The sequence below is a fragment of the Eublepharis macularius genome, chromosome 15 (assembly GCF_028583425.1).
Source record: "Eublepharis macularius isolate TG4126 chromosome 15, MPM_Emac_v1.0, whole genome shotgun sequence".
NCBI lineage: Eukaryota > Metazoa > Chordata > Lepidosauria > Squamata > Eublepharidae > Eublepharis > Eublepharis macularius.
Window position 1 is genome coordinate 53,302,981 of NC_072804.1, and position 24,540 is coordinate 53,327,520.

At 48.2% G+C, this 24,540-nt stretch overlaps 1 protein-coding gene across 2 annotated transcripts in view; it reads right to left on the reverse strand.

Moving 5' to 3' along the window:
• Nucleotides 1-1,281: 1,281 nt before the first annotated feature.
• Nucleotides 1,282-24,540, reverse strand: part of PPP1R37 (protein phosphatase 1 regulatory subunit 37) — a 50,268-nt gene continuing 27,009 nt past the window's right edge. The window contains exons 3-14 of one of the 2 annotated variants that reach the window (XR_008598281.1): nt 23,791-23,836; nt 20,854-20,954; nt 19,172-19,291; nt 17,750-17,900; nt 16,224-16,379; nt 14,176-14,288; nt 12,667-12,808; nt 12,383-12,549; nt 9,061-10,021; nt 7,933-8,023; nt 5,793-7,026; nt 1,282-1,347 (exon numbers count right to left, since the gene is read on the reverse strand). Coding sequence is in view for 1 of the 2 variants with exons in the window: in XM_054999270.1 (XP_054855245.1) it covers nt 7,941-8,023; nt 9,061-10,021; nt 12,383-12,549; nt 12,667-12,808; nt 14,176-14,288; nt 16,224-16,379; nt 17,750-17,900; nt 19,172-19,291; nt 20,854-20,954; nt 23,791-23,836 (2,040 nt within the window). In the remaining variant the exon portion in view is untranslated. Of the gene's footprint in view, nt 1,348-4,121; nt 7,027-7,932; nt 8,024-9,060; nt 10,022-12,382; nt 12,550-12,666; nt 12,809-14,175; nt 14,289-16,223; nt 16,380-17,749; nt 17,901-19,171; nt 19,292-20,853; nt 20,955-23,790; nt 23,837-24,540 lie in introns of those variants that run through there. The other variant, XM_054999270.1, reaches the window with a different exon arrangement.

Below are 24,540 nucleotides of genomic sequence, written 5' to 3' on the forward strand. Positions count from 1 at the left end.
TGCCTGTTTATTTTTGCTGCTATAAATTAACACAGGGACCCCTCTGGGGGGGGGGGTCTCACCACTCGAGACAAAATACACACGAATTACACAGGTAATTCGAGTGTGTTTTGTCATTCGAGTGTATTTGAGTGTAATTCAGGTGTATTTTGTCTCGTATGGTTCGACCCTGGGACTATTTGCACAAGGGGAGCACATCAGTTGTTTCTACCAGGTAGGTAGCTACTGCCACCTAGTGGAACACTCAGCAGCTGCTTCTCTTTTATGGCTGTGAATCCATTGCAAATCCATGCGCACCCCTACAGCCAAATGGGACGAGCGACAGATCCCATTTCCACCACAGCACCAAGGAGAAACAAGTCCAAAAGAGAATTCCAAAAGCAACCACCAAACCTGCCTTCCGCACCTGATTGTGTACGTCAGCCTTCACTGAGACAGTTCATGTTCAGTGCTCAAGGATTCCCATTCAGTTCTAAGGCGTAAATTATTCTGCTGTTGGAGTCTCTGGCTCAGCTATATTGTGGGGAAAGAAGCAACTCTCTCTTCCTTCTGCCCATCCGACCTGACAACCTTTAGCCAGTATCATTTTGCAAACATCAGTTCCAAGTAAGCAACATTCAGCAGGCTCTCCCACATCAAAGGGGCAGATGAATTTAATTTTTTTAAAGGTGCTGGAACTTATTAGATATAATGAGCAGGGCTGTCACGCAATATAAGAAATCCAGTTTCTCAGTTTAGTTAATTTAACTAATCAGCTATACTAGCTTATGGATATCACCAGGGCTTTTTTTCTGGGAAAAGAGGTGGTGGAACTCATTGGTAGAACTCAGGACTGCACAATGATGTCACTTTGGGTCAGCTGGAAGAAGGGAGGAGTTTTTTAAAGTTTAAATCGCCCTTGGCGAAAATGGTCACATGGCCGGTGGCCCCGCCCCCTGATCTCCAAACAGAGGGGAGTTTAGATTGCCCTCTGCGCCAAGTGGCACGGAGGGCAATCTCAACTCCCCTCTGTCTGGAGATCTGGGGGCGGGGCCACCGGCCATGTGACCATTTTCAAGAGGTGCCGGAACTCCGTTCCATCGCGTTCCAGCTGAAAAAAAGCCCTGGGTATCACTCATTTTGGGATGTAGATGCCCGTATCATAGCAGTATTCCCTTCTGTGCAAGAGGGAAGAAAGAACGGCTCTTCTAAGATAGTGCCTGTCTGCCACTCCAAAAAATGTATGCATTTTTGAAAAGAAAATCTGCTACCAGATTTTTTGGGGAGGGAAGAGTACCTCTTCACTTGATCAAAACTTGTCTCTCGTAGATGAAACTGACTGAATACAGGGGGCCTTGCGTTGTAGGTCTGGGAATAAAGGGGACAACAGACAAGCCCAGATTACGTTAGAAAATGCTTTTATTTCAATCAAGTATATTATAAACAAAACCCGGTAGATGCACTAACACACAATCAATTCCCTACAGTTTTAAATAAAGCAAATTCTGGTCCTTGGATGACCTTTACTAAAGCAACAGAAGGAAAACATAATCAAATTGTTTTTAACCCTCCCTCCTCCCCAAACCCCCCAAAGTGCTAGAATGACAACAACTGCTGACATAAGATCGGGTAACATGAAAAGGAGGACAAAATTCATTACCGGTTTGACACGTTTTGGAATCTGCAACGCCCCACTGGTGCTAGGGCAAAGTCTACCTAGAGAGGCTGGCACCGTTGCAGGCATTTCAGGGACAACGAATGACGAGGCCTCCTGGCTTTTAAGGCCAAGACATTGGGGTCAACACGGAAGTGCAGCTGGGCCCTCTTCCAAATCATTGGCACCACCTAACTACAAAAAGGACAAGATACGACCCCCCCCCTCCCTTGCAGGTTTCTCTGTGCAGGCATCCGCTTTCTTTAATTGGTGCTAAACAGATTCCCTCCTTAGGAATCCTTCATAAAGCCAGTGCATCTACATGCAGGCATCTTGGGTTTCCTTGCCTGACCCAAAGTTTCAGGGGTTTTTCGTCCTTACCCACAGAAGATCAGTATCAGCATGGTTCACCAAAAGCAAGGGGGCACATTAGTTTCTACAAGGACTTTTCACAGCCTTCTACCCCCCACCCCATTTCAAAGTTCATCTGTTTCCTCTCCCTCTAGCCCTGCCCAGAGGTTCTTCCAGTTTCTCTGTAGAAATGAATAATGGTGGCGGATTGCCAATACAGACACAATAAACGCATTCGGAACGCCACCCGGGTCACAGCAGGCATCTTGCACAAAAGGTATATTGCACAAAGCAAATACGTCCCCAGCTTCCATCCCCACGATTATTTGCGCTTCTAGACTCTGTCGCAAAGAAGTGGGGTCTGTGGCCCATGAAAGCCTCTCCAGTGGTGTATTTAAGATCATCAGACTAGGATGATCTGGGTTCAAGTCCCACTCGGCCATTAAGTTCACTGGGTGAACACAAGCCACTCAACTCCCTGCCTAACACACCTCACAGGGTTGTTGTGAGAATAAAAGAACCCAGCATGCTGGCCTGGAGCTCTTTAGAGGAAAAGCAGGATAGCAGCATTGCAGGCAAGATCAATACTACCCACCGTGGGTGGCTTGTGGGAAGGCAGGCACAGCCTCCTCAGGGAAACACACACACCCCACGCAACCCGAAATATCGCTAAGCCACCAAAGCCACACGGAGAAGCCAGCATTGCAAGTGGCTCCAGGAAGATTCTGTGGATCACATAGTGTGCCCCTAAACTCCCCACACTGATTTACGGGTCCTCTTTGACATGGTTGTGTTCTCATTTTGTTTGCTGAAACGTCTTTATCTCTTTTTAAAGTGTCATCAAATCACAACTGACTTTCAGCGACACCGCCCCCCCCCCATGAAGTTTTCACGGCGAGAGGCATTCGGAAGCAGCTTGCCATTGCCTGCCTCTACGTCGCAACCCCAGACGTCCTGTCTCCCAGACAAGTACTGACCATGGCCAACCCTGTTTTGCTTTCGAACTCCGACAAGCTCAGGTTAGTCAGGGGCTTTCGAAACAGAGAGATCAAAAACCCGCCAACATACACTCGGACCAAGCTGAAATCTCCAAGGGCAGCGTTAGGGCCCCCAAATATACCAGATACTCAGGCCAAATAAGAAGGGGCAAGGAGAGGGTTGCAGGGACCCAGAACATCCGACTGGCCACCTGTGGATGCACAATTTCTAGACTAGATGACTTCTTCTTCTAGCCCAACAGGGCTTTGCCCTGCTCAAATGGAAAAGTCATTTAGAAGTACTGCCCACCTGGGACCAGGGTCAGAAAACGCCTCCCCCCCACCATGGCTCTTTAGGAATGTGTCAAGACGTGCACATAAGCAAGATCCCAGCTCTCGAACGGCAGGAGAAAAGCAGTGGATTTGCCAGTTGCTTTAAGATTCTGGCCCCAGCACCAAACCTGACCCCTGCTCCTTTAGGCTGCTGTCCTCTTTCCTCACACCAGAGGGCACCAGTCCAGCAGATTATTGCTTCTTTTTAAAAGGTGTGGCACATTCGACAACCATCCCATCTATCGGTCTCCTGCACGGCTTTCCTGGTATTCTAAGGGGAAGGACCACGTGACGAAAGCAGGGTTCCTTTCCCTTGCATGGAGGAAGGCTGGTTTTCCTTCACGACATCAACCACCATCATTCCCACCCTCTCCTTCATCTCAGACCTGCTTCCTTGCCTAGCATTCGATGCGCCTCGCTCCAAGAGATGAAAAAACGGTTTGTGAATGTGGCCATGTGTGTATGCATAGGGATGACAAATCAGCACGGGTAATGTGTTGACAGACATATTAGTGAAAACAAATTCCTTAGGAAGGCAGAGAGAGTCTCTGTGTTTGCAGGGAAGCCTGCAGATTAATCGCCCCCAACACAAACGAAGCCCAAATGTAATGCGGTTCTCTGCTCTCTTCAGAGAGACACCACCACCACACGTGGGCAAACCCACCATAAATCCTGGCCCATTTTTCAACATACAACCCCACTCCTCCCACCAACACCGTGTTTCACTAGGAAAACATCCTGCCTCTTTACCCGCGCCTCCTCTTTGCGCCAGCAAAAGACAAAACGAGTCACGGATTCTAGGCCCCAAAGAGACTGAGAGAAGCCACTCAATGAACGCAGCTTTTCATTTAATTAGAAGATGGTGTCAACAAAAGAAAACTCCACACACACAACAGAAAAGGAATGACAAACATTAGCAATTTTTTTTTAAAAAAAAGGGAACACGATCCCAGCGTCAGCGTTTTTGTTTTTAAATGTAGTGTGAACGCAGCAAAAAACGTGTATAAATGTGTGTGTGAGAGAGAATCACAGTCAAACACATGAAGGGGCTCACAAAATCCAATTTTGCCTCTCCAGCTTGCAATTCCAGGCAACAAATTGCCCTCTTAAGCTCCCTGATAGATTTTATTGCACTTAAGAAAAAACAAAGTAAAAAGGTTAAAGTCCTAACACCTACCAAACAACCCTCCCTTACACAGTGAGGCTGTTTCCTCTGGTCAGTCTATACAAATAATAATAATAATAATAATAATTTGCTTAAATTATAGGATTAGTACCATAAATCTCTTGCAGAGATTTTGCTTTACGTTAGCGGGGGGGGGGGGGGAGGAAAAGTAGTCCATCACATACAGGGGAAAAAATATATATATACCTATTTATTCTCAATTCCTGCTAGAAGTTTGGGTGAGGGGGACTGGAGGGGGGGGGGGTCAGTGATCACAGTGGGATATCGGAGATCAGATGGGAGGGGAATTTTTGCAGGAACCTTTGAGCGCTAGCTCCTCCTGACACCGAGGTTTGGGGAAAACCAACATAGGACACTTTTCATCACACCGACCAGTCTTCGACTAACACACACTGCCCTATTTTAGAAGGACCGACCATTGTGGATAAAGAGTCTCTCCTTGCTCCTACTACTGAGCAAGCTTCTTTCTGGGGGTGGGGGAGAGGGCAGGGGAGGAGAGACTCCTCTCTTTGGAACTACCCATGAGACCATTTGCACCTGACTTTTCAACTTCCTTGAACAAAATTTCAAGATCTATTCTTTCATTCTTTCCCCCTCTGGCTGATAGGATGGGATAAAGGGGGGAAAAGAGGTGAAAGACTGCGCAGGCTAGCTCGATCAGCTTTTCCCACAATCCTTGAAATTTCTCTCTTGTGAGTAACGGTGCTGCATCCGGGGGGGAGGGGGGGATGTAGCCCAAAAAAAAAAAAGCCCTTTCCCTGAGAAATAGCCAACCCCCACCCAACAAACTCTCTGAAGCAACCCTGTCCCCTCCCTTCCTCTTTTGACACTGAAGATGAAACCATTTTTGATGGTGGGGGGTTTCTGACAGAAGATTCACCCCCCCACACACACACACACAATCTTCCTGAACTGCACACAAGTGTTCACATTTCAGCAACTGATCTCACCCCTCGCCCTCCTTTTTTAAAAGGAAAAGAAACTTTGGTTGGAGGTTTTCAACCTCGTTCTCAAAAAGAATGTACTTTGAAGGTCCTCCAGGTTAGGAGCAGCTACATTTTTATTGGGAAGGATCGGGCTTCCTATGTGACTGTTAACAACAAGATGCTGCAGCGAGGTTCCCAATCCACAGCTTGAGTATGCAGAGGAACCACGGGAAAAGCCTGCAACACGAAGGGGGTGGCCAGGGTTTTGTGTTTTGTTTTTAAATCAAGCAACCCACGTGTCAGCAGCATCCTAAGAGATTTCTCGAGTCCGTTTTGTGCTTGGCGTAAAAGAGGTCACCACCCCTCACCGCACGTATGCCACTTACTGAGTTTTAAGAATAGTCAAGATACCAAAACTGTCGGCTGTGTGCCCGCATCCTTTGCCGTCACTGCCACGGTTGTCACCCCAAAGTCCAGCAGGGTACGGCTTGAAGAGTCTTCCTAGAAGGTGCACCGAGGATGCCTTTTTTCACCACAACTATCAAAGATGAAAAGCAGGAAATCACAGCTGAAACCGTGCCAGCTTCTCTTGTTGGTGGCCAATCGGCACGAGCAGCCTATCAACGCACACGGACCCCCATGGTTACCCAGCCTGGTCTTAGTGCAATTGCTCCCCACGGGAAGAGTGCGCTTTTGCTTGTGCGCAGGAAATCATGCCACTGTCTCTCTTTCTTTTTTGCATCGGTGCAGCGCCAGTTCTAGATTTTTGAGAGGGAAGAAGGGGGGAATTCCCTCTGCAAACTAGGAGGTGGCCAACTGGTTCCGAAATGGTTGCAGGCAAAAGGAAAACTGTTCCCATTCAGTTGTGATAAATAGACAAAACAAAACAAAGAAAGACACGGTTATGAGGAAAAGGGAACCGAGAAAATAAATAATTATCTGTGCTGTAAACAGCAGCTTAAAGAGTCTTTCTTGGTTGACAGAAGTTCCTCAGCGAGGGGACCAACAGCCCCAGTGTCTTTGCCGCCCCAATCCAGGACCACCGCTGCTATCTCCCGGCAATCTCAGAAAATGGGTTCTTCTGGAGCCTGCAGCGCTTGTAATGCACAGGAAGCAATCCATTTCTGGGTTTTGTTTTTTAAAGTTCATTTTAACCTGTGTTCGTCCATTGTTCTTAAGTCTGTGTCCTTGCAGTTTAACTTGGAAGAGAAATTCCTGAAGAAATAAAACTGCAAGTGCCCCTGGGTGGGGGGAAAGGGGGTGTCCAGGTTTCAGAGCTGGACAAAGACAACAAGAGTTTGCTCTGCCCTCAAGTAAGGAAGCTTTTCTTTGGGTCTTCTCGACTCTTCCCCTTGCCTTGTTGGCCCCCCGTCTTTTCTCAGAGGGAAGATGAGTTAAGGAGTGCCTGGGAGGGGAATACAGTGGCTGAGACTGGAAGAGAACACAGCTGTTCTGCAAAAAAAAAAAAAAGGAAGAAAGAAAAAAGAGGGAAGGGGAAAAATCACGTTGCCTCTGTATTGCAAACTCAGCTTTTTTCCAGAATCACATGGAGCGGGAAAGGGAGTAAAACTATACAGGTGCTTCCCGAGACAGAACCCGTTTATGTGGAATGGCCCAGAACTGAAAAAGAGGGAGGAAGGGGGAAGAGAGATGCAGAGGATCAGAGTCGGAAGGTAGAAATTAAAGGACGTTCCATCGATCCCCGGCCCTTGACCAATGGTTACATTCAAAACAACGTGCAGATGACTAAACTGTCAACACAGGTGCCTTCTTAAAAGCATCTTTCCTCACCGCGCTAAATAAACATTTACAAATGTCCCCTTTATAGACAATTTTCTCTATCCCCCTTCAGTTCTCTCCCCCACCTCCGTACAAGACAAAGGCAGCTGCCCCACTCTGAAACGACCCACAGAGCATTCCGTCAACTCCTCCAGAATCCAAACTGCCTTCGCTCTCACAGGCACCCTGTCAGGAATCCAGCCGTCACCCTCTGCAGAGGCTTAATGCAAGCCTGACAGTCCCTCTCAAAGCAAGTGAGCCTGAAACTTGACGGACAGAGCAATTCTATGCAGTTCCTCAATGGGATGTAGATTGGAATAACACTGCGTAGGACCATGCTGTAAGCCAGCCGGTGAAGAAAGAGAAGCTGATGTTCTTAAAAACTTTTCAGCAGTCACAAGCTCTGCTGAACTCTAAGGGCTTTGCCTCTTGACCTGTTTAGGACTTGACTGACAGAAACCCAAACCAGAGTTACAGCAACACACGGCCTCCGGTCTCGAAGGTGATGTGCCCCTTCTGGGATTGCCCCATTTAGACAAAGAGACTGAACACACAAAACTACCCAATACCGACTCTGACTTTTGGTCTACCTAGGACAGTACGGGCAGGCTTCTCGGGCCTTTGGGCAGAGAAAGGTCTTCCCCTAAAACCTTCTTCTCCAAGACCTTTATAAGGCAAGCTCGGCATCCCAACCTAGGCTTGCAAAGCAGGTGCTGTTTGGTCTGTTCTAAAGGGCATCTCCCTTACCTAAAGTGTCACATTGGCTCCTGCCCCATCTCTAGGCTCGCTTCCAAGAGCAATTCCTCCAGTTCCTTCTCGTTCTTGGAACAGCTCAGCTCTGAAAAGCAGAAGGGAAAGAGTTGGAGATGTAGTCAGCCAGGAGCCCACCCGTACAGCGCAGTATAGGGAATTGTCTCTACTTCCCCTGCATCAGTTTCCTTTTTGGAGCCAGCTTTGTGTGGAGGTGGAAAATATTTCACAATATTTTGCAGGGGAAGAGGAGGGGAGGGAGCTAGGCTGGCTACTTGACATGAAATTGCAGAACAAAACTACGCAACTTGTCATTGCAAGTGGCCTTCTTACCAGACGATCAGAAAGGAGGCAACGGAATGCTGAAAATGTATATATTTATTTAAAGAGGGGGTGGGACACAAGAAGTTACAAGCCCGTTAGCTTAATGGCTACTCACCTTACAGGGGGGAAAGCATTATTAAATGGAGAATTAAGCAGCACATGGAGGGAATTTTTTTTTTTAGTTCCGGGATGTGTATTGAGACTGAAGGCATTTATTTTGTTGATGAGCGATCCGTAATTAAAGATAAGCAAAGAAATGGTCGAGTCGGTAGAGGACACCAAGCCGTTCAGGATGGTGAAAACTAAGACTGTGAAGAGCTCTGGGAAAATCTCTCCAAACTGGGTGATTGGGAGACGTTGTGACAAATGAGATCCAGCGTTAAGTGATAAGACACCCCTGAAGTGACTGCTAGGGTAGGGAATTATGGTGCTCTGTTGGTTCAAGTCTGGCAAATGAATCATAGCTGTCTTGGTCATGGATTCCTGGTAGGTTCTGGTTCCCCTCTGCTGCAGTTCAGGCAGTGGCTGTTGTGTTTCCCCCCAACAAAAAAAAAGTAACGGGGAGGGGGAGAACTGGTGTGAGATGAGACCATACCTTCTGCATAGTACCTCCCCACAAGGTTTCCGTCTATGCTCACATCTGTAATGCCACAATATGAAGGAACCAAAAGCACTCATGGTATAACAGAGAATCTCCTCTCATGCAATGCACTGCACGTTTTCTCTCTCTCTCACACACACACACACGCACACACACGCACACACACGCACACACACACACACTCTTTCTCTCTCTCTTACCGTGTTCCACAGAGCAACTGGCCATTTTGCAGTCACGCCCCAAGGATGCGTCCGGTAGTGCATGAACAAACTCTGTCTTTAGTCCATTAGGCAGTGTAGTGTTGTGAATCACATTTGTGCAAAGCCCAGAGTTCACCTTTTTGGCACCTAAGCCAGAGCTCAGCACCGACGCAGGTGTTTCAGAGTCGACTGTTGACTCGGCCGCAGTCTCACCGGCCTGCCTATCCAAGCAATCGGTCTTTGTCAGCTGAGTCTGGGCCAGAGGGCTGGCCTGCTTTGACAGGCCTGCCTGCAGAACGGACCTGCCCTCTTGCCGCACACTCTTCTCCTCTGCCTTCTCTGGCAGGCTCTCCACCCGCGTCACCACAAAGATTTTATGGCCACGTCCAGGACTGGAAACCGCAATCCGCCTCTCATTTCCAGGAGGGCTGGTTTGCGCTGGGGCCCCGCTCATGAGCCCCCCTGAGGAGTCACATTTTATGTCTTCTGCAGTGTTCAATGGGGGGACTCTCATTTCAGAGCCAGGAGCCTCCTTGGTCTTTTCAGGGGAAGAACATGGCTCGGCGGGCTTGTCACCGTTAGACTCACTGCATTTCTGTGGCTGAGCAAGATCCTTCATCGCTAGCTTCTCATCATCCTCTTCGTCTGTGTCCGAATCGGAATCAGAGGACTCATCGTTGCCGTCGATGGTCGTCTTCTCTGGGGCCCCATTCTCTTGGGACGTTAACGCCTCCCCAACTTCCTCTCCTTCTTCCAGGGTGGATGTCGCATCGCCATTCGGCCCACCGTCCTCCACAGGACCCTCTTCAAGGGGCTCGGTGACGGTGATTTCCGGCATTGAGGCAGACTGCCGGAGCTTCTGCTCCTTCTCTTCCTTCTCCTTGGCCAGGACGAAGTTACGCTTGCAGCCATTTTGAATTTCAGTCAGGAGGGCTTTCTGCGTCTCGATAAAGCTCTTCACCTGCAGAAGGAAGGCAGAAGAGCACAGAGCTGAACGACGAGGCGCCCTTACAAGCAGCATTGCTCGAAAGACCCGGAGGCTGCATTATTTGCTTTGAGGAAATTGGAACTGCTGGGGCTGAGAAGGCAGGTGCTGTGACTATTCATTTATTCACTTCATTTATTGATTTCTTTCTCACCAAGGCTCTTGGCGAATTATACAATTTAAACAATACAACAGGAACAGCAAGAGAGCACACGATCAACGGTGGGGGGAAAGGTTACCAAATTAGAGAGCAATGCACTAAAAACAGTTCTCGTACATAAAAAATAGTTTCAAAGAGCTGACCTACAAAACTGGCAAAGAACGCAGTAAACCGTGCAAGATATACAAGGAACTTAGCAATGGAAGCTGATATTAAACAATCCCAATGATAAAAAAAGCCCCCTCCTTGAACGTTCCATTTTACACAACCTATTTGGCCTCGTCTGGCTACTGGATAGCTCGGAAACAACTGGAGAACCATGAAGTTGGAGGGGACCAAGAAGGCCTGTTATACCAATATAGATAAAAGCACATGACAATCATCAATACTGAGTAATACCAGGCCAAGCTCTTGTATTCTCCAGATGAACTTTTAAACTTTGCATGAACTCTCTGTGTGTTTTTTCTGTGTTAGGTAATTCTAACAGGTGTGCTTTCATCCTTTGACAGTTAATTAAAATAGTGGACTCTATCAAAATTAATGTTTCTCTTTCAGAGATTCAACCAATGGTGATCGCTCAACTTAACTTTTCCTGACACTTCTCAGAGATTTGTAGTTTTGTTTTGCAGATCGGAGTATGGCGTAATTTTTTACTAACTGGAAGGTTGTACTATAGAAATTATGAATATTCAGTGAAGCATCAAACCAATCATCATTTGTTTGTGCTATCATGTGAACAGACCTTAAATATTTGCATATGAGGTATAAAATTGCAAACACAGATAGCATGGCAGAGCTCCGATGGAAGAAATCTCTTGAAAGAATTTAGGTGAGAACTTATCTTTACCTATGCATTTCACAGAAACTATGATTATGTTAAACTTGGAATTTATTAAGAAATGTTAGCAAACTTCTTTCTCATTGCCTTTCTGTGTTCTGTTTTTATAGGATTTATATTAATAGCCATTTATATTTTGATTACTTGCTTCATTAAAAAACTAGGGTGTATTTTCAGTAAAGTGAAATAAACTCTAGACAGGTGTGTGTGTGTTTGATAAAGATTTGCAAAGCAATACTGAACCCTATATAAATAAATGTACTGATAAACAGCTGGTTCAAAGAACTTATCTGTTTGACAGGTCTGAGAACTAATTGCTGAAAGCTTCCCAGGAGAGAGAGACATCTTTCTCTTGGCTAGTAGAAGTTTCAGACACGGGCAAAAGCTCGTTACAGGCCAGTGTAGCCCCAGTTCAGAGAGGCAGTGGAAAGAGAAGAGCTTTAGAAACTGGGCTTTTTGCCACTAAGATTCAATTGGGCAGGCAGCCGTGCCAGTCGCAGAGTCAGGCCAGGAGGGATTCTGTGTTGCTTTAGCCCACTGGTAGAAAAGGGACCTTGGAAAAGGAGCTTGGGAGGCCTCTGCAAAGAAAGGCCAACTTAAAACAATAGCCAAAGAGGAAACCAATCAGTTCAGACTCAAACTAGCTCCTTTTTATAATGTCTCCCTCTAGCTCAAATGGAATTTTGTTACCTCTCACACTTAGGGTATCGACAACAGGCTTTAGCTCGGGGGGGGGGGAGTTTAAAGGAAAAAAAGAGTGTGATTACCAGAGATAGCCAAGTCAGTGCCACGCTTGGAAGAAACGACCTTTCGAGAAGGAAACCGGAGCCGATGAGCGTCAGATGACTCCAACACCTTCTCCACCTTGGATGGGATCATATTACTGCCTCATAATGCCAGCAGCTTTTAAAATTTGAAGTTGTAGATGAGCACAACTTCACAATCCCACTCTGTTGCTGAAATCCATGGCTACCCATCTTGAGTCAAGGGACTAGGAACCAAATGGTCCAGCACTGAACAGCCAATCTTGCAGCCAAAACTGGGTGAGATGCCTGCAAAGGGTGCAGGCCAAGCTATCTGGTTTTTCACCCGCAAAATTCTGCTTGGGCTGCTCAGCGCAGCTGTGTTGCCTAGGGAGGAAAAAACTCCTTTCTGCTATCCCTCTCTGTCTGAATGCAAATTAATTGGGGCTATTTTGTGGATGGGAGAAATTCCAATTGACTTGAGCTCTACGGCTAGGCTCTCTCTGCCAGATTCTAAACATCTTCATTCCGCCTGAGAGATAATAGCATGGGATAAAAGATGCTCAGGGCAGACCTCCTCACCCACATGGCCTTACCGACTCCTTTTTGGGCTCCCTGTCGAGGTCCAGTCTGAGCAAGGAGTGGTTGACCTTCAAGGCCAAGGATAACGCCATCAGCCCCCCTGTTTTGATCTCGTTTTCTCGCAGGTCCAGCCGAAGCAAACGGGGACTCTCGGCAATGAATTCGGCCACAGCCACCGCACCTGGGAACGCCAAGAGGTACCTGATGTGAACATGAGGAGCACAACTTCAAACGGTTTCTTTTGCCTCGAGAGGTGGCGAACCGTTTCACCTGGCCGGAAGCACAAGGCCCGACTCACCTTCACATGTCAGCTTAGTTGATGCCAAGCCCAAGCGGAGCACTGAGCGGTTTCCAATGAGCCCGTTCTTCAGGTTGCGGACGCCTTCGTTGCCAATGGGGTTGTGCCCTAGATTCAGAGTCTCCAGGCTCTGCATGTGAGGCTGAGGGTGCAAGCAGGAAAGATAACAGGTTACTGCAGGCTTGAGGGGCTTAGTCAGCAGCTGGCCAGTAGGCACACCACTTGGTGATTCAGGTTTGCCCAGCTGCAAGGTTCGGTGCATAAGCACGGCCATCCCAAACAGCCAGAAACACAACAGGGGGCTTGGCACGGGGCTTTCTTCAGCAGACATCCCTCTCCTACTTTGGGATCCAAAGGCGTAGGGAGGGGGGGAAAGACAGGGCAATTTAAATCCCCCAGCAGCCAGAGTCTAGGGACACCTCTCCAACAATTCAGAACAGGGCAGCTACTTCACTACCCACCTAACCAGCATTTTTTTTAAAGGAGACATGATGGTGGCCTAGAATCAGATTATGCAGCAGCGAATTCCAGAATTTAATTATGCATCGTGTCAATAAGTCATCGACTCCCTCTGCAGTCTGTTCAGAACCCTGCTGCCGATTTTCACTGAGAAAGGGACAACCCTCCCACAGTACCCTATCTCCATTCTCTTCACATCATTTCTCATTTTCATAAACAGATATCCAATCTCACTTTGTGGAGACTGGAAAAAATCTCAAACCGCTTTAGTCTTCCCTGGGAGAGCAGATGCTCACCAGCCTCTTGAGTTAACCCTTTGGGTGCCTTCCCCACCCCCGCCCCCGCACAGCCCAGCCAACCACTTTAGTCTTCCCTGGGAGAGAAGATGCTCACCAGCCTCTTGAGTTAACCCTTTGGGTGCCTTTCCCTGCTCCCCCACCCAGCCCAGCTGATCGCTTTAGTCTTCCCTGGGACAGAAGAGGCTCACCAGCCTCTTGAGTTAACCCTTTGGGTGCCTTCCCCCGCTCAGCCCAGCTGTGATTTTTTTCAAGGTGGGGCATGTTGGCACTATCATTTCACCACATTATACTCTTCAGTCTGTCCACCTGGGAGCTGTAGTTTGCAATGGGCTCTGAAGATTCCCACCTGTGCTGCACCCAGCCCAATGCTCCCAACTTAAACAAAGGGAGGCAACCCCGGCTCTATGAAGTCAGAGCATGGCTTTGCCTGCTGGAGGTCCCCCTAATCAGGTTCCGCTTCCAGCATTTCCTCCTTGAAAGAGGTCACAGCGGCTACAAAAAGCATCTTTCTTGGGCCTGGCTGCAAAGCATCTCAAACTGCTTCTGCAGCAACTGGGAAAAGCAGATGGTGGGAATGAAAAAGCCTGCCTTGGCATAAAGCAGCATCAATGCTTGGTAAGAAGGACCGGGCTTGAGAAAGCAGAGGAGATGAGTGCTGAACTGGGTGGTGTCCTTGAAGAAAAGTGCTAAATTCTGCATAAGAGATCCAGAGTAGGGGGGGGGGTGCCTGCTGAGTGCAACTTGGACTCACCAACGTCACCCCCATATAAGCCATGCCAGTGTGAGTGAGCTGGTTGTTCCACAGCACCAGCGTGACCAGGCCTTTCCGCTGCTCCTTCAGCCCCTCACAAACATAGGCCAATCCTGCAAAGGAAACAGACACACAGCGTCAGGGAAGGTAGGAAATGAGAAAGGCAGAGGGGAGGGGAGGGGCCTTTGGCACAAGCCAAGCCCCCCTTACCACAACATCAGTGCAACCAGACTAAGCTAGTCCTTTGCCTCCGAGTGGACTATTGCTGTGGCAGCCAGGAAATGGTTTATACTTTGCTGGATTTTTTAAAAAGGGTCTAGAAAGGAAGGGAGAAAACATCCCAGGGTGATTCAAGATGCTTTGCACTTTAGAACACACTAAGAGTCTGCTCTACCACCAACACCCCTGCCCAGGGCTCATTTTGAGGGGGAACAAGCAGGAACGCAGTTCCCCAAAGAGGTCACATGACAGGTGGCCCTGCCCACCTGACTCTCAGCCATTTGGGGCCCGTTTCGGCCTGGACTGGGGTCAAAACAGCCCGGATCGGGCCTCTGATGGGTGGTGGATCACTCTCCCGCTCAGCAGTGGCCTGATCCTGACCATTTTGGTCCCTTTTCGGCCATTTTCAGCCCCTTTTTGCCATTTTGGGCCCAATTTCAGCCTTGAATGGCCAGGATTGGGTCCAAAACAGCCAGGATAGGTGATGTCAGGGGATGTGGCATATGCAAATCAGTTATCCTAATGACACACTTCCGGTGATGCCAAGGGATGTGGCATATGCTAATGAGTTCCTCCAGCTCTTTTTCTACGAAATGACCCCTGCCCCTGCCACTCTTATTGGTTGCCATCCAGATATGCAACATCCTTTTTGAGATACGGTGGCCAGAACTGTACATAATATTCCACATAAGGCCACACTGTAGCTTCATAAAAGGACGTAACTTAACAACATGGGCTGTTTTAATTTTCAGTTCCTTTCCTATTAATTCATCGCCTGGAGGTTGCCAACCTTCTCCACAAGTTTTGATTCAGGAAACAGCAGCTAAATTAAGGTCACTTGTTTTGCAGACAGACGTATAGCATTTCTCAATCAACAGTGTGTCAACTCCCTGTGTCCAGATGTTTACATTTACCAGCAAAGGAATGTTTTGATTGCACCCTCCCTCTCCCCCCCTAACTGCATCTTCTCTCTCCTCCCCTCCTCTTCTATATTTGACCAGTTTCTGTACTATGTATCTGACGAAGAGAACTTGATTCTCAAAAGCTTATGCTACAATAAAATTGGTTAGTCTTAAAGGTGCTACTGGACTCTTTTTGATTTAACTCCCTGTGTGAATCTCATCAGTTCCTTTTGAATCGGGATGACAGCTGCTGCAGCACAGCGGTTAAGTGGTTGGCCTGTGAATCGGCGCTCTGCTGGTTCAGATTCCACTCCTGCCATGAGCTCCGCAGGTGGCCTTGGCTAAGCCGCTCCTCTCAGCCCAGCTCCCTGGCTGTGTTGAGGGGATAACAACAACACTGACTTAGCTCACTGCTTTGAGTGGGACATTAATCTGTCTCAAAAAGCAGTATGTAATTTAAAGTGTCAAAAATGGAAGCTTCTATGATGTTTTGTTCTCTTCCGTTATCTCAAAATATTGTCTGTAGTGAGGTTTTATAACATTAAAGTTTGCTCACGTATCAGTCATTCATCAACTAATTGGCTGAAAAGTAGATGATGTGCTTTTTACACTGCATTTCCTGGACTAATTTTGTGCCTAGGAGTGCTCTGTAAATCAGGTGACACACTCCTGTTCTTAAGTGGCAAGCCCCTCTTTCTCAGGTTATTTCGGGCAGCTTAAAAACAATAAATTATACGAAGCTCCAAAGAGCCCTACGGATATATGCACTTGTTATCAATGAAGAGTATCTGAACCACGCGGGTCAGAAAATTCAAATGCCCTTAACGTTGTCGTCATGCAATTCCCTAAAGATATGGAGAAGACAAGAGGGGTTTGGCCCTAACCCATACGCGTGCGTGCAAGCACACACACACACACACCACCTACCTGAATCCAAGATGTGATTGTTCCTCAGGTCAAGGATCTGAATGGAGCAGTTGAACTTCAGGAGGTTGCCAAGCTGAGCCGAGTCCTGAAGGCTGTTCAGCTTGTTATCGGCCAGGTAAAGCTCTCTCAGGTTCACGTTCATTTTCAGAGCAGTCGCTGAGGAAGAAGACAGAGAGAGGAGACGGAGGAGTTCTTATCTGCCTACCTACCGATGGGCATTTTGCTTATCCAACTTGGCCATGCCAACACAGTGCCATCCCCAGAAACACATGCACATCCCCCCCCCTGCAGCTTTTTATCCTCTTGAGTCTAAGCCTGTTACTGAGTATGTTGGACGGGGCAAAAAGGAGAGACCCCACCCCTTCTGGCTCTGTCCTAAATTTCCCCACCTGCCAATCCAGTGATCAACTGCTAGCCTGGTTTTTTTTTTTTACCACTAGCAAGCTAGTTAAAAATAGGCTGCAAGGGGAGAGGATAAATACAACTGAGTACCTAGTATGGGTGGGGGGGGGATTTAATTTATTTGCCTGCTTTGGATGAAACAGACAATGATTCTGTGGGAGGAGGTGGGAAAAGTTCTAAGATGCTTGAAAAGCTGATAAAGGATTTAAAAAATGGTGGCCACAAGTGCAGATGTGAATAATTCCGAGAGGACACTTGCCTATCCTAACCCACCACATTGAAGGGTTGTGTCCCTCCCTACTGCCTAATTTCACGCAAACCCATCGACAAGTTCATGAAGTCTGTCCCCCCGGGAAGTAGAAGAAAGTGAACACACGGGTTGAGAACCAAAATCTTCTCTTTCCCCTCATTCTAAGAAACCTGGAATGAAAACCGAGAACACAAAGGCAAACGGAGCCGGACAATTGTCCTTGGGCTTGTGGGACAGAACGTAACTGAAGGAGACTCTCTTTCAAGCCTCATCCATTATTGGTGCGGGGTTGCATTTTTTAAGTCTTCAGGCTGACTCCAATTCATTATTAAAGACTTTGGCATGATCCGTGCTTCATTTTCTAAGTTTAACATTGCTCGTTCTAGCTGCCCCCCCCCCCCATCCCTCGCAATCCGACCAACTGCTGGGATCAGAATCAGCAGGCTAGACTTGGCTTTTGGATCCAGAAAATTAACCGATACAACCCAGACCCCCACAGCAAGGACTGCTGGCGGAATGAGGCCTCCACACAGCAGACCTGTCACTTATAGCAAAACAGACCACTAAGCAAAGCTCTTTTCGACAGCAACACCTTCACAGGCAACATCACACAGGACTCGGGCAAGCTGTGGAGCCTGGCGAAGGGGCGGGAAGAAAACACAGCCGCGGTTTCCTTGCAGCAAACAGCGGTGCTGCGAAAAGGGCCCTGCCCCAGCCAGGATCAGAAATATCAAAAACGCTGCATGTTTGCAACGCTCCTGGCAGCTGCTTTTGGCACACAACGAGGACCTGCGCAAACCACGCCCCTGATAAGCGGCTTGCGCGGCAAAGAGAACTTGGTGGGCAAGGTGGAACGGCAGTTCTAGCTGCTCACCCAGCAACATGAGGGGGCGCCCAGACAGGCTTGCATTCTCCAGGTGCAGCACGGCTAGGCTGTTGCTGATGCGCAGGGCGCGCGCCACGAACGGAGCTGAGTGATCTAGCAAAGGCGTATTGCGCGCATCCAAGTACTGGAGACAGTTTGTCTGCAAGAGGGAAGGAAAAGGTTAGTGCCAGGCCAGGTGTGTGGAAGGCAAGAAACTGCTGTGCTTGCAGAATACCCGTGGCCAATCCGTCCCTGGCCAGCACTTGCCCGCGCTCCTGAAACCTGGGGCCGGAATGGGTCATACTGTGCAGACGGCTCAGGCCCCTTCCTCCGACACATCACCAAAAGGTTCCGCCCAGCCCACTGAGGACCCACAGCTGGCCTTCTCAGTTGCCAACGCAGAAGAGCCGTTCGAAGGAAGACTGGTAGCCGTGGCAGCTTAATCTTGGCAGCAGGCTGGTTGGCTCAACTGCAGGGAAGGACAGTGGCTCCGGCCTACCACCCTTCACCCCTTCTTTCAAGAAGCCCCCCTCCCCTCCCCCATAAAAATGAGCCACTGATCCAAGATCCTCTCTTTGGAGGGACTGTAGCTCAATGATAAAGCACGTGGCTCCACGGAGAACAATGCACCCAACATCACCAGCTTTAAAGCGTTTCCAGTGGGCAGGGGGAGGCGTGGAGAGCCAACACTGGTCCAGACAGAGAGGAGTGTAGCTGCACTACATATAAAGCAGAATCACAGTGGTAAAGCCTGCTCCCTTCCAACCCCCCAGAGCTCAGATGAATCAAGAGTGACATTTTATTTATCTATTTATCAGAAACCTCTACTACAGAGCCTCTCAAGTTCACCCAGGCTGGTAGTTCAAAGGACCAGGACTTTTGCAGGATCAGCCCCTTCCCAAGATTCCTGTCTGAAAAATTTCAAAGCACACCTGGGACTGGAGGGGGGGGGAGAGAATACTTTTTACTGCTAGAAGCAGCAGAAGCGATTAGCCTGTTCAAGCAGGAGATTACAGCTGAGAGTAGCAATGAGGTTTTATCCTTCCCACATGGCAGCGGGATCCCCGCTGGGGCCCTGAGGTCTGTAACAAGCACCAGACAGAGCGGGTGCAGGGTAGGGGGGGGGAGCTGAAATTCCTTCAAGCAGGGAACTAGGCCGCTGGACCAACAGAACTGCAGAAAACCGGCCAATTCTCACCCTCCAAACAAAGACCTCTTTCTCAAAACTCGGGCAGGAGTTATTACAAACGAGGGACCCGGTTAACCTCTTATGGCATTTCCAGTCACTGGGGTATGCGGCTTGGCAGAAAATCTTGGGCTCTGCACAAAGGACAATGCAGGTTCAACTCCTGTCTGCTCTCTCTCCCCCCCTCTCTCTGCAGTGCAATGAAAAACAATGGGGGGGGGAGCTAGCCAAGTGACGTCACCCACCTTCCTCATCATGTGCGCAGCTGCCTGCCAGCCTCTAGTGCCAATGTGTTTGTTGAAGGAGATGTTGAGATGTGTGGCTGACTCATAGTATTCAATCATATCAAACAGCGCTGAGGCACCCTGACAAAGACAGAAGCGGGGGGGGGGGACGGGGGGCAGAGAGAGAAGGTCAACAACATTACGAGGAGGGTGGTGGGGTGATAAGATACGACTGCTCCGGGGCACAACCCAGACGGCAGCACAAAATGGGCAGAGATCACGTGCTACACTGACACATTGAAGTAACACTGAGTGCAGGTTTTTTGTGAGTTTGAAATAACTGATGTTTTTTCAGGGTGGAAGGTGGAAGGTGGACTAGATAGCCACTGCTCGGAGGCTGACAGCCTAATCCGATAAAATATTTTCTTGGAAATCGCCCAATAGTCTGGCGAGCTTACACCATCAGGCAAGCGTGCGCAGGGCTGAGCCCTGTACTGGGGGCCAGAAGATTGGTAAAGCCCTACCACAAAAGGTGCTGAGCCTGCAGCCTGAGCACACTAAAGCGTGTTCAGTCACTGAAGATGGAGGAGAGAGCCGAAGGCCTGGGACTGTGGCCAGTTGCCTCCGAAGGGACAGAAGCAACCAGCAGGTTTTTATTTGGGGGAGGAGTTGCACAGGGACGTCTGAGCAGGAGCCATAGGTTTGCAGAGAACAGCAAACAGCGGTTTGCTTACCCCAGATTCTACTGACCGACCACCACCGGGGTCAGCACCTGGGGTAACTTGTTTTTTTTTTTTAAACTTTCTTTATATGTAATATCCCAGACAGGCTATTAACGCATGTGATGTGTTTATTTGCTTGCTTTTTAAAGAGGGGTGTGTGTGTCCCCATGCACGTGTGGAGAGAACAAAAGAAATTCATACAGAACTGGAAGTCTAGCCTGGGCCAAGCAGTGACTCAACATGACACCAAGAAGCGTTAACAGTGAAGGAAACCAAAAGGGATGATGACACGGAGCAGCCGGGCTCTGGACTTTCAACCACGGAGAACTTAGTGCTCTAGTTGGGGCCTCCCCATTAACGAGAAGACAGCAGAATTGAATCTTGGTGGGAGGGGAGGGGGGAGGAGAGGGTTTAGAGCTAAGCGTCCATGCAATTGTAAGGATACTTCCCAGGAAGTGAGCCCCAATGCATCAACATGGGGCTTACTTTCAAGCAGACTTGCTTAGGACTGCTACCTACAATAAAGAGGTAAAGTTCTGAGTGGGCCAGTCTCACATTTACCAGGCAAATGGGTTTCTACTGAGGGTTGCGTTGCCCCAAAATCCTGAAGCCAGCACAAACCTCTGTTGACTGTCCACTTCCTGCGGTACGTGGGATACTCTTTCTGCAATCTGAGAATTTAAACCACATACCGTCGTCCAATGGAAGAACACAGGAAGGCTGAGATTCTGGAATCTCCAATTTAAGGGATCTCAGCCAAGCAGGACTGGGGAAGGCTCCTGCTCCAAGACCTGGTGACCTGCTACCAAGCAAGGGAGGGTATCACAGGGCTAGTGTAACCAACGGCCTGTCTTAAGGTGAGACAGCTCTTCACGGGCAGAAGCACAGCAGTGAACTGCTGGTTCTACTGGAAAACAGATGACAGACTTCTGCTCAGTTAGACAAAACAGGAGTTCTTTACGCATTTCCCATAGAACGTACATCTTCATCCAGGTTTGTTTGCTCCAAATCCACTATTTTGAACTGGAGGCGCTTAAAGATCTCTTCCAGGGCCTCACAGGTCTTGTAGTCTAGCTTCTCGCCTAGCAAACAAGAGACAACGTAAGCTCACACAAGTTCCCAGCCTTTGAAAAGATTTCACTGTCAGGCACAGGAACACACACCCACGTGTTGAATGAAGCCAGAAGTGTACGTGCCAGGGAATGGATGTACAGTTGCAGCAATTCTGCACCCCCCACCCCACTCCCAGAAGTCAGCATTAACTGGGAAGACTGAAAAGGTGTGCATGGGAAGTGAGCGGGATGGAAGAGAGGGTGGTCCACTGAGGCAAGAGTAGACCCATGGCCTCAATCTACGTGAGAAGGGGGAAAAGCCCTAATGCAGGGGAAAGTTTCCCAAGCGTCTCTTCACTGAAGCACACTTTGTTTTCTGAATTAAAGTAGGAAGCACCACTTCATTCTGTAGGATGCAAACAAATCCACCCCAGTTTTAGTAGTAAGCAGGAACCCTCAGGACATCTGAGGGTTATATATATAATCATATATAGTATGAGGATTATATATATAATCATATATAGTATGATTATAGACTAAAAAGATTATTGAATTTAATCAATATATATATAGCTTTGATATGCATGATTATTAGTCTAACTCTCTGTACTAGACACGGGGAAAGCTTTGTTTCTAGTTCTAGCCTTACATTTCTAGCTGAGCCGGCTGTAAAACTGAAGGTACATTCCAGAGATAGAAGGAAAGAATGAACAACTGCTAACTGTCCATTTTGCCTGGTCTCTGCTAAGTCACAAGAGATACGTTCAAACCTTGATGACAGTATTAGCTTTAGTTAAACTGTCTTCAATGTCTCCTTGGGAAAGATGAATATGCTACGTATTGGGGTACTTGCTTAGGCTGATGGTAACAGATCAAAGACTAACAATGGAGCCGTTAAGGGATGGGAATAGGCAAACCGCTGGCCTTGGGAATGGCACACAGCTGTAGGATAGTTACTTTATTGATATCACAGATATCAGAGAAGGAATGCTTGTTCTTTGATATAACAGACAATTGCTAAAAGTGTTGATTGTGAAGACGGACAACCCTCTAATTGTAATGAACCAATTGACCAATGCTAGGTCATATGCATACGCAACCTGCTTGACCAAGTATTTGTTGAATGTATAATTTCTGCTAATGAACCAAAGGTGATAAAAGTTCGTGTAATGCCTTTGAAACCCCGAAGAGCACTTGGGCTCTGAGGGGCCTTACACTCTCTACCTACTCTCTTCCGTCTATCCGAATAAATCAGTTAGTTTACCCTCTTCACTGGACTCTACTGTCTGCTTCTTTTCTGAGTCTGGCCTAGCAGTAGTTCAGGACACGTGTGTTTGCGTGTGACAATTCTTTAAAAAGAGACTGGCTTGTAGAATGAGAAAGAGTAAGAGGCCGCACATACTGTTGTGGTTTCACACGAATTAATGTTTTGAGTGTACCCCCCCCCACCCCCCGTGATCGGGAGGAGGCAAACCTGAGGCAGCGACTCAATGCAGAGATACAGCAGGCACCCTTTGAGAATGGGTGCTGTGGGCTCTAAGGGGCTGTTAAAAAACTGCAGCATACACGTTGTTCTTCTGAGCCATGCTAATGTGTCTTGGCGCACTGTTTGGGAATTACCAGTGCAGAAGGAACATGACAGTGAAGGACAAAAAACAGACGCTTGGGAAGCGTTTGTCATGGAGAACTGCTGTAACTGTAACTCCTCTTTCCTCTGGCTCAAGATTTGACACACTGCACATTTTCATTTCTTCCTTACAAAAAGGCGCCTCTCTAGATCCTGCAGTTAAAAAGCTTGCGGTTTTTAAACCAGTTTGCCATGCGCAAATCAAACCCTTTCCAAAATTTTCTCAAACACAAGGGTAAGAAATTTGCTTCCCAGATAGAAAGAGACGTCTGTCATAAAAGGCCCAAACATCTGGGCCGGAATCCAGTCTTGGGCATCAGGCACTGAACACGAAGAGGGCTTGGCAGGCCTGACTTTCGCTCCTGCCACCGCGCCAGATCACAGGAGTGCTGCTTTTCCCCTCCTCCTGCCCAATCACATACCATCTGCTCAGCCATCGTGTGGTGCCCATTACATTTGCACTCCAAACGAAGGCCTTGCCCTCCCAGCCCCCGGGGCCCTGGCAGTTTTCAGCCCTGCCCACTGGGCCAGCCTCTCTGGCCAACATCTTGACAAGCAAACTCGGTACACAAAACACGCCCTGCAGCCAGTAAACCCTTGCCTCTGCAGAATAAGCAGGATGCTGGTCCTTTTTTATTCCCCCTAGAAGCAGAAACTCCTTGGTTATGAAATATACAATCGGGAGGGAGAGGATGACCCCAGGTGACTCCTAGTTCCCGTCACGTGTGCGTCTGGGTCTGGCGTGGAGTAATTAAGTCAAGCTAGGCATGGATTCATCTGCATGTGTTCACTTGGTTACACAATTTGGCCCGTTTCCAAAAGTTCGCATGCTTTTATTATTTATTTTTAAACCAGGGACTGGAACAAGAATGTTGGAACTAAATAAAAAACAGGTGTGTGTGAGAGCGGGGGGGGCAGGGGGGGAGGGAGAGGGGGAGTGGTGCTGGCAGACCTTCAGAGTGACAGATCATGAACCTGTTAGCACCTGCAAATTTACCAATTTGTATACTGCAGTTCCTAACGTGTGCAGTAACAGGAATGACCCCAGCATCTGCAGAACCAAAAGACAAGTTGCAAAAGAAGTGACACCCCCCCTCCCCACCAGCAGCCAGAGGATTGCTTTCCAAACACAGGGAAAACTAAGCAAGTCTCAAGCAAAAAGTTTCAGGGAAATGTGGCCCCTGAGTCAACACGGCAGTTATGATTTGTGCTCTGGGAGCAGGAGGCCTGGACACGTACCTTTCAGATCCAGGCAATCTATCCTGGGAGTCAGGTCCTTAAATTCCTGCAACAGAATAGCCGCATGTTACTATGCCAAGAGGAAAACTGCTTTACGATTAAGAAGGGAAAGTCGAAGCTGAACACAGAAAGCTCTGGGAACTAAAAGCCCTAGGGCTCTCATCAAGCACCTGCCCTTTAAAAAGCACCACACGCACACACACCGCAGTATTCTGGCCTCCCTTCTTGTTGCCCACGTTGCTTCCAATCCCAGGGGGAGGCTCCTCTCCTTCACACTGAGAAGGGACTCTGCTAGGAGGTCTCCTTTCTGTAAGGTCAGGCTGCTGCAGGGTCCAGGGTCTTAAACAAAGCCCCAACATCATTCTGCTTAGGAGGGTCACCTGCACGTAGCAGCTGGCAACCTGCAGCTATGGAGGAGGGGCTTCTGCTGGTGAGTTCCGTTCCAGCTGTAGAAGAAATGGCCCCTTCCCAACTGAAAGCTGCTTACAAGTAGCGAGGAAACTCGGGTTTCTGACTCTGCCACTGGATTTCCCCGCCCCGGGTCTTTATTCTCCCAATAAGCATAAAAGATGTGTTTTATTTACAAAATGTATACCCTATCTTTCTGCCTTCATCAGGGCCACCAAGGAGGGTAACAGATTAAAAACATAATAAAAGTACATCTCAAAACCCCATTAGAACCAAACAAGAATTCCCCACATAACTAAAACAATGGGAACCAAGCTGAAAAAAAAAATACAATGTGGAACA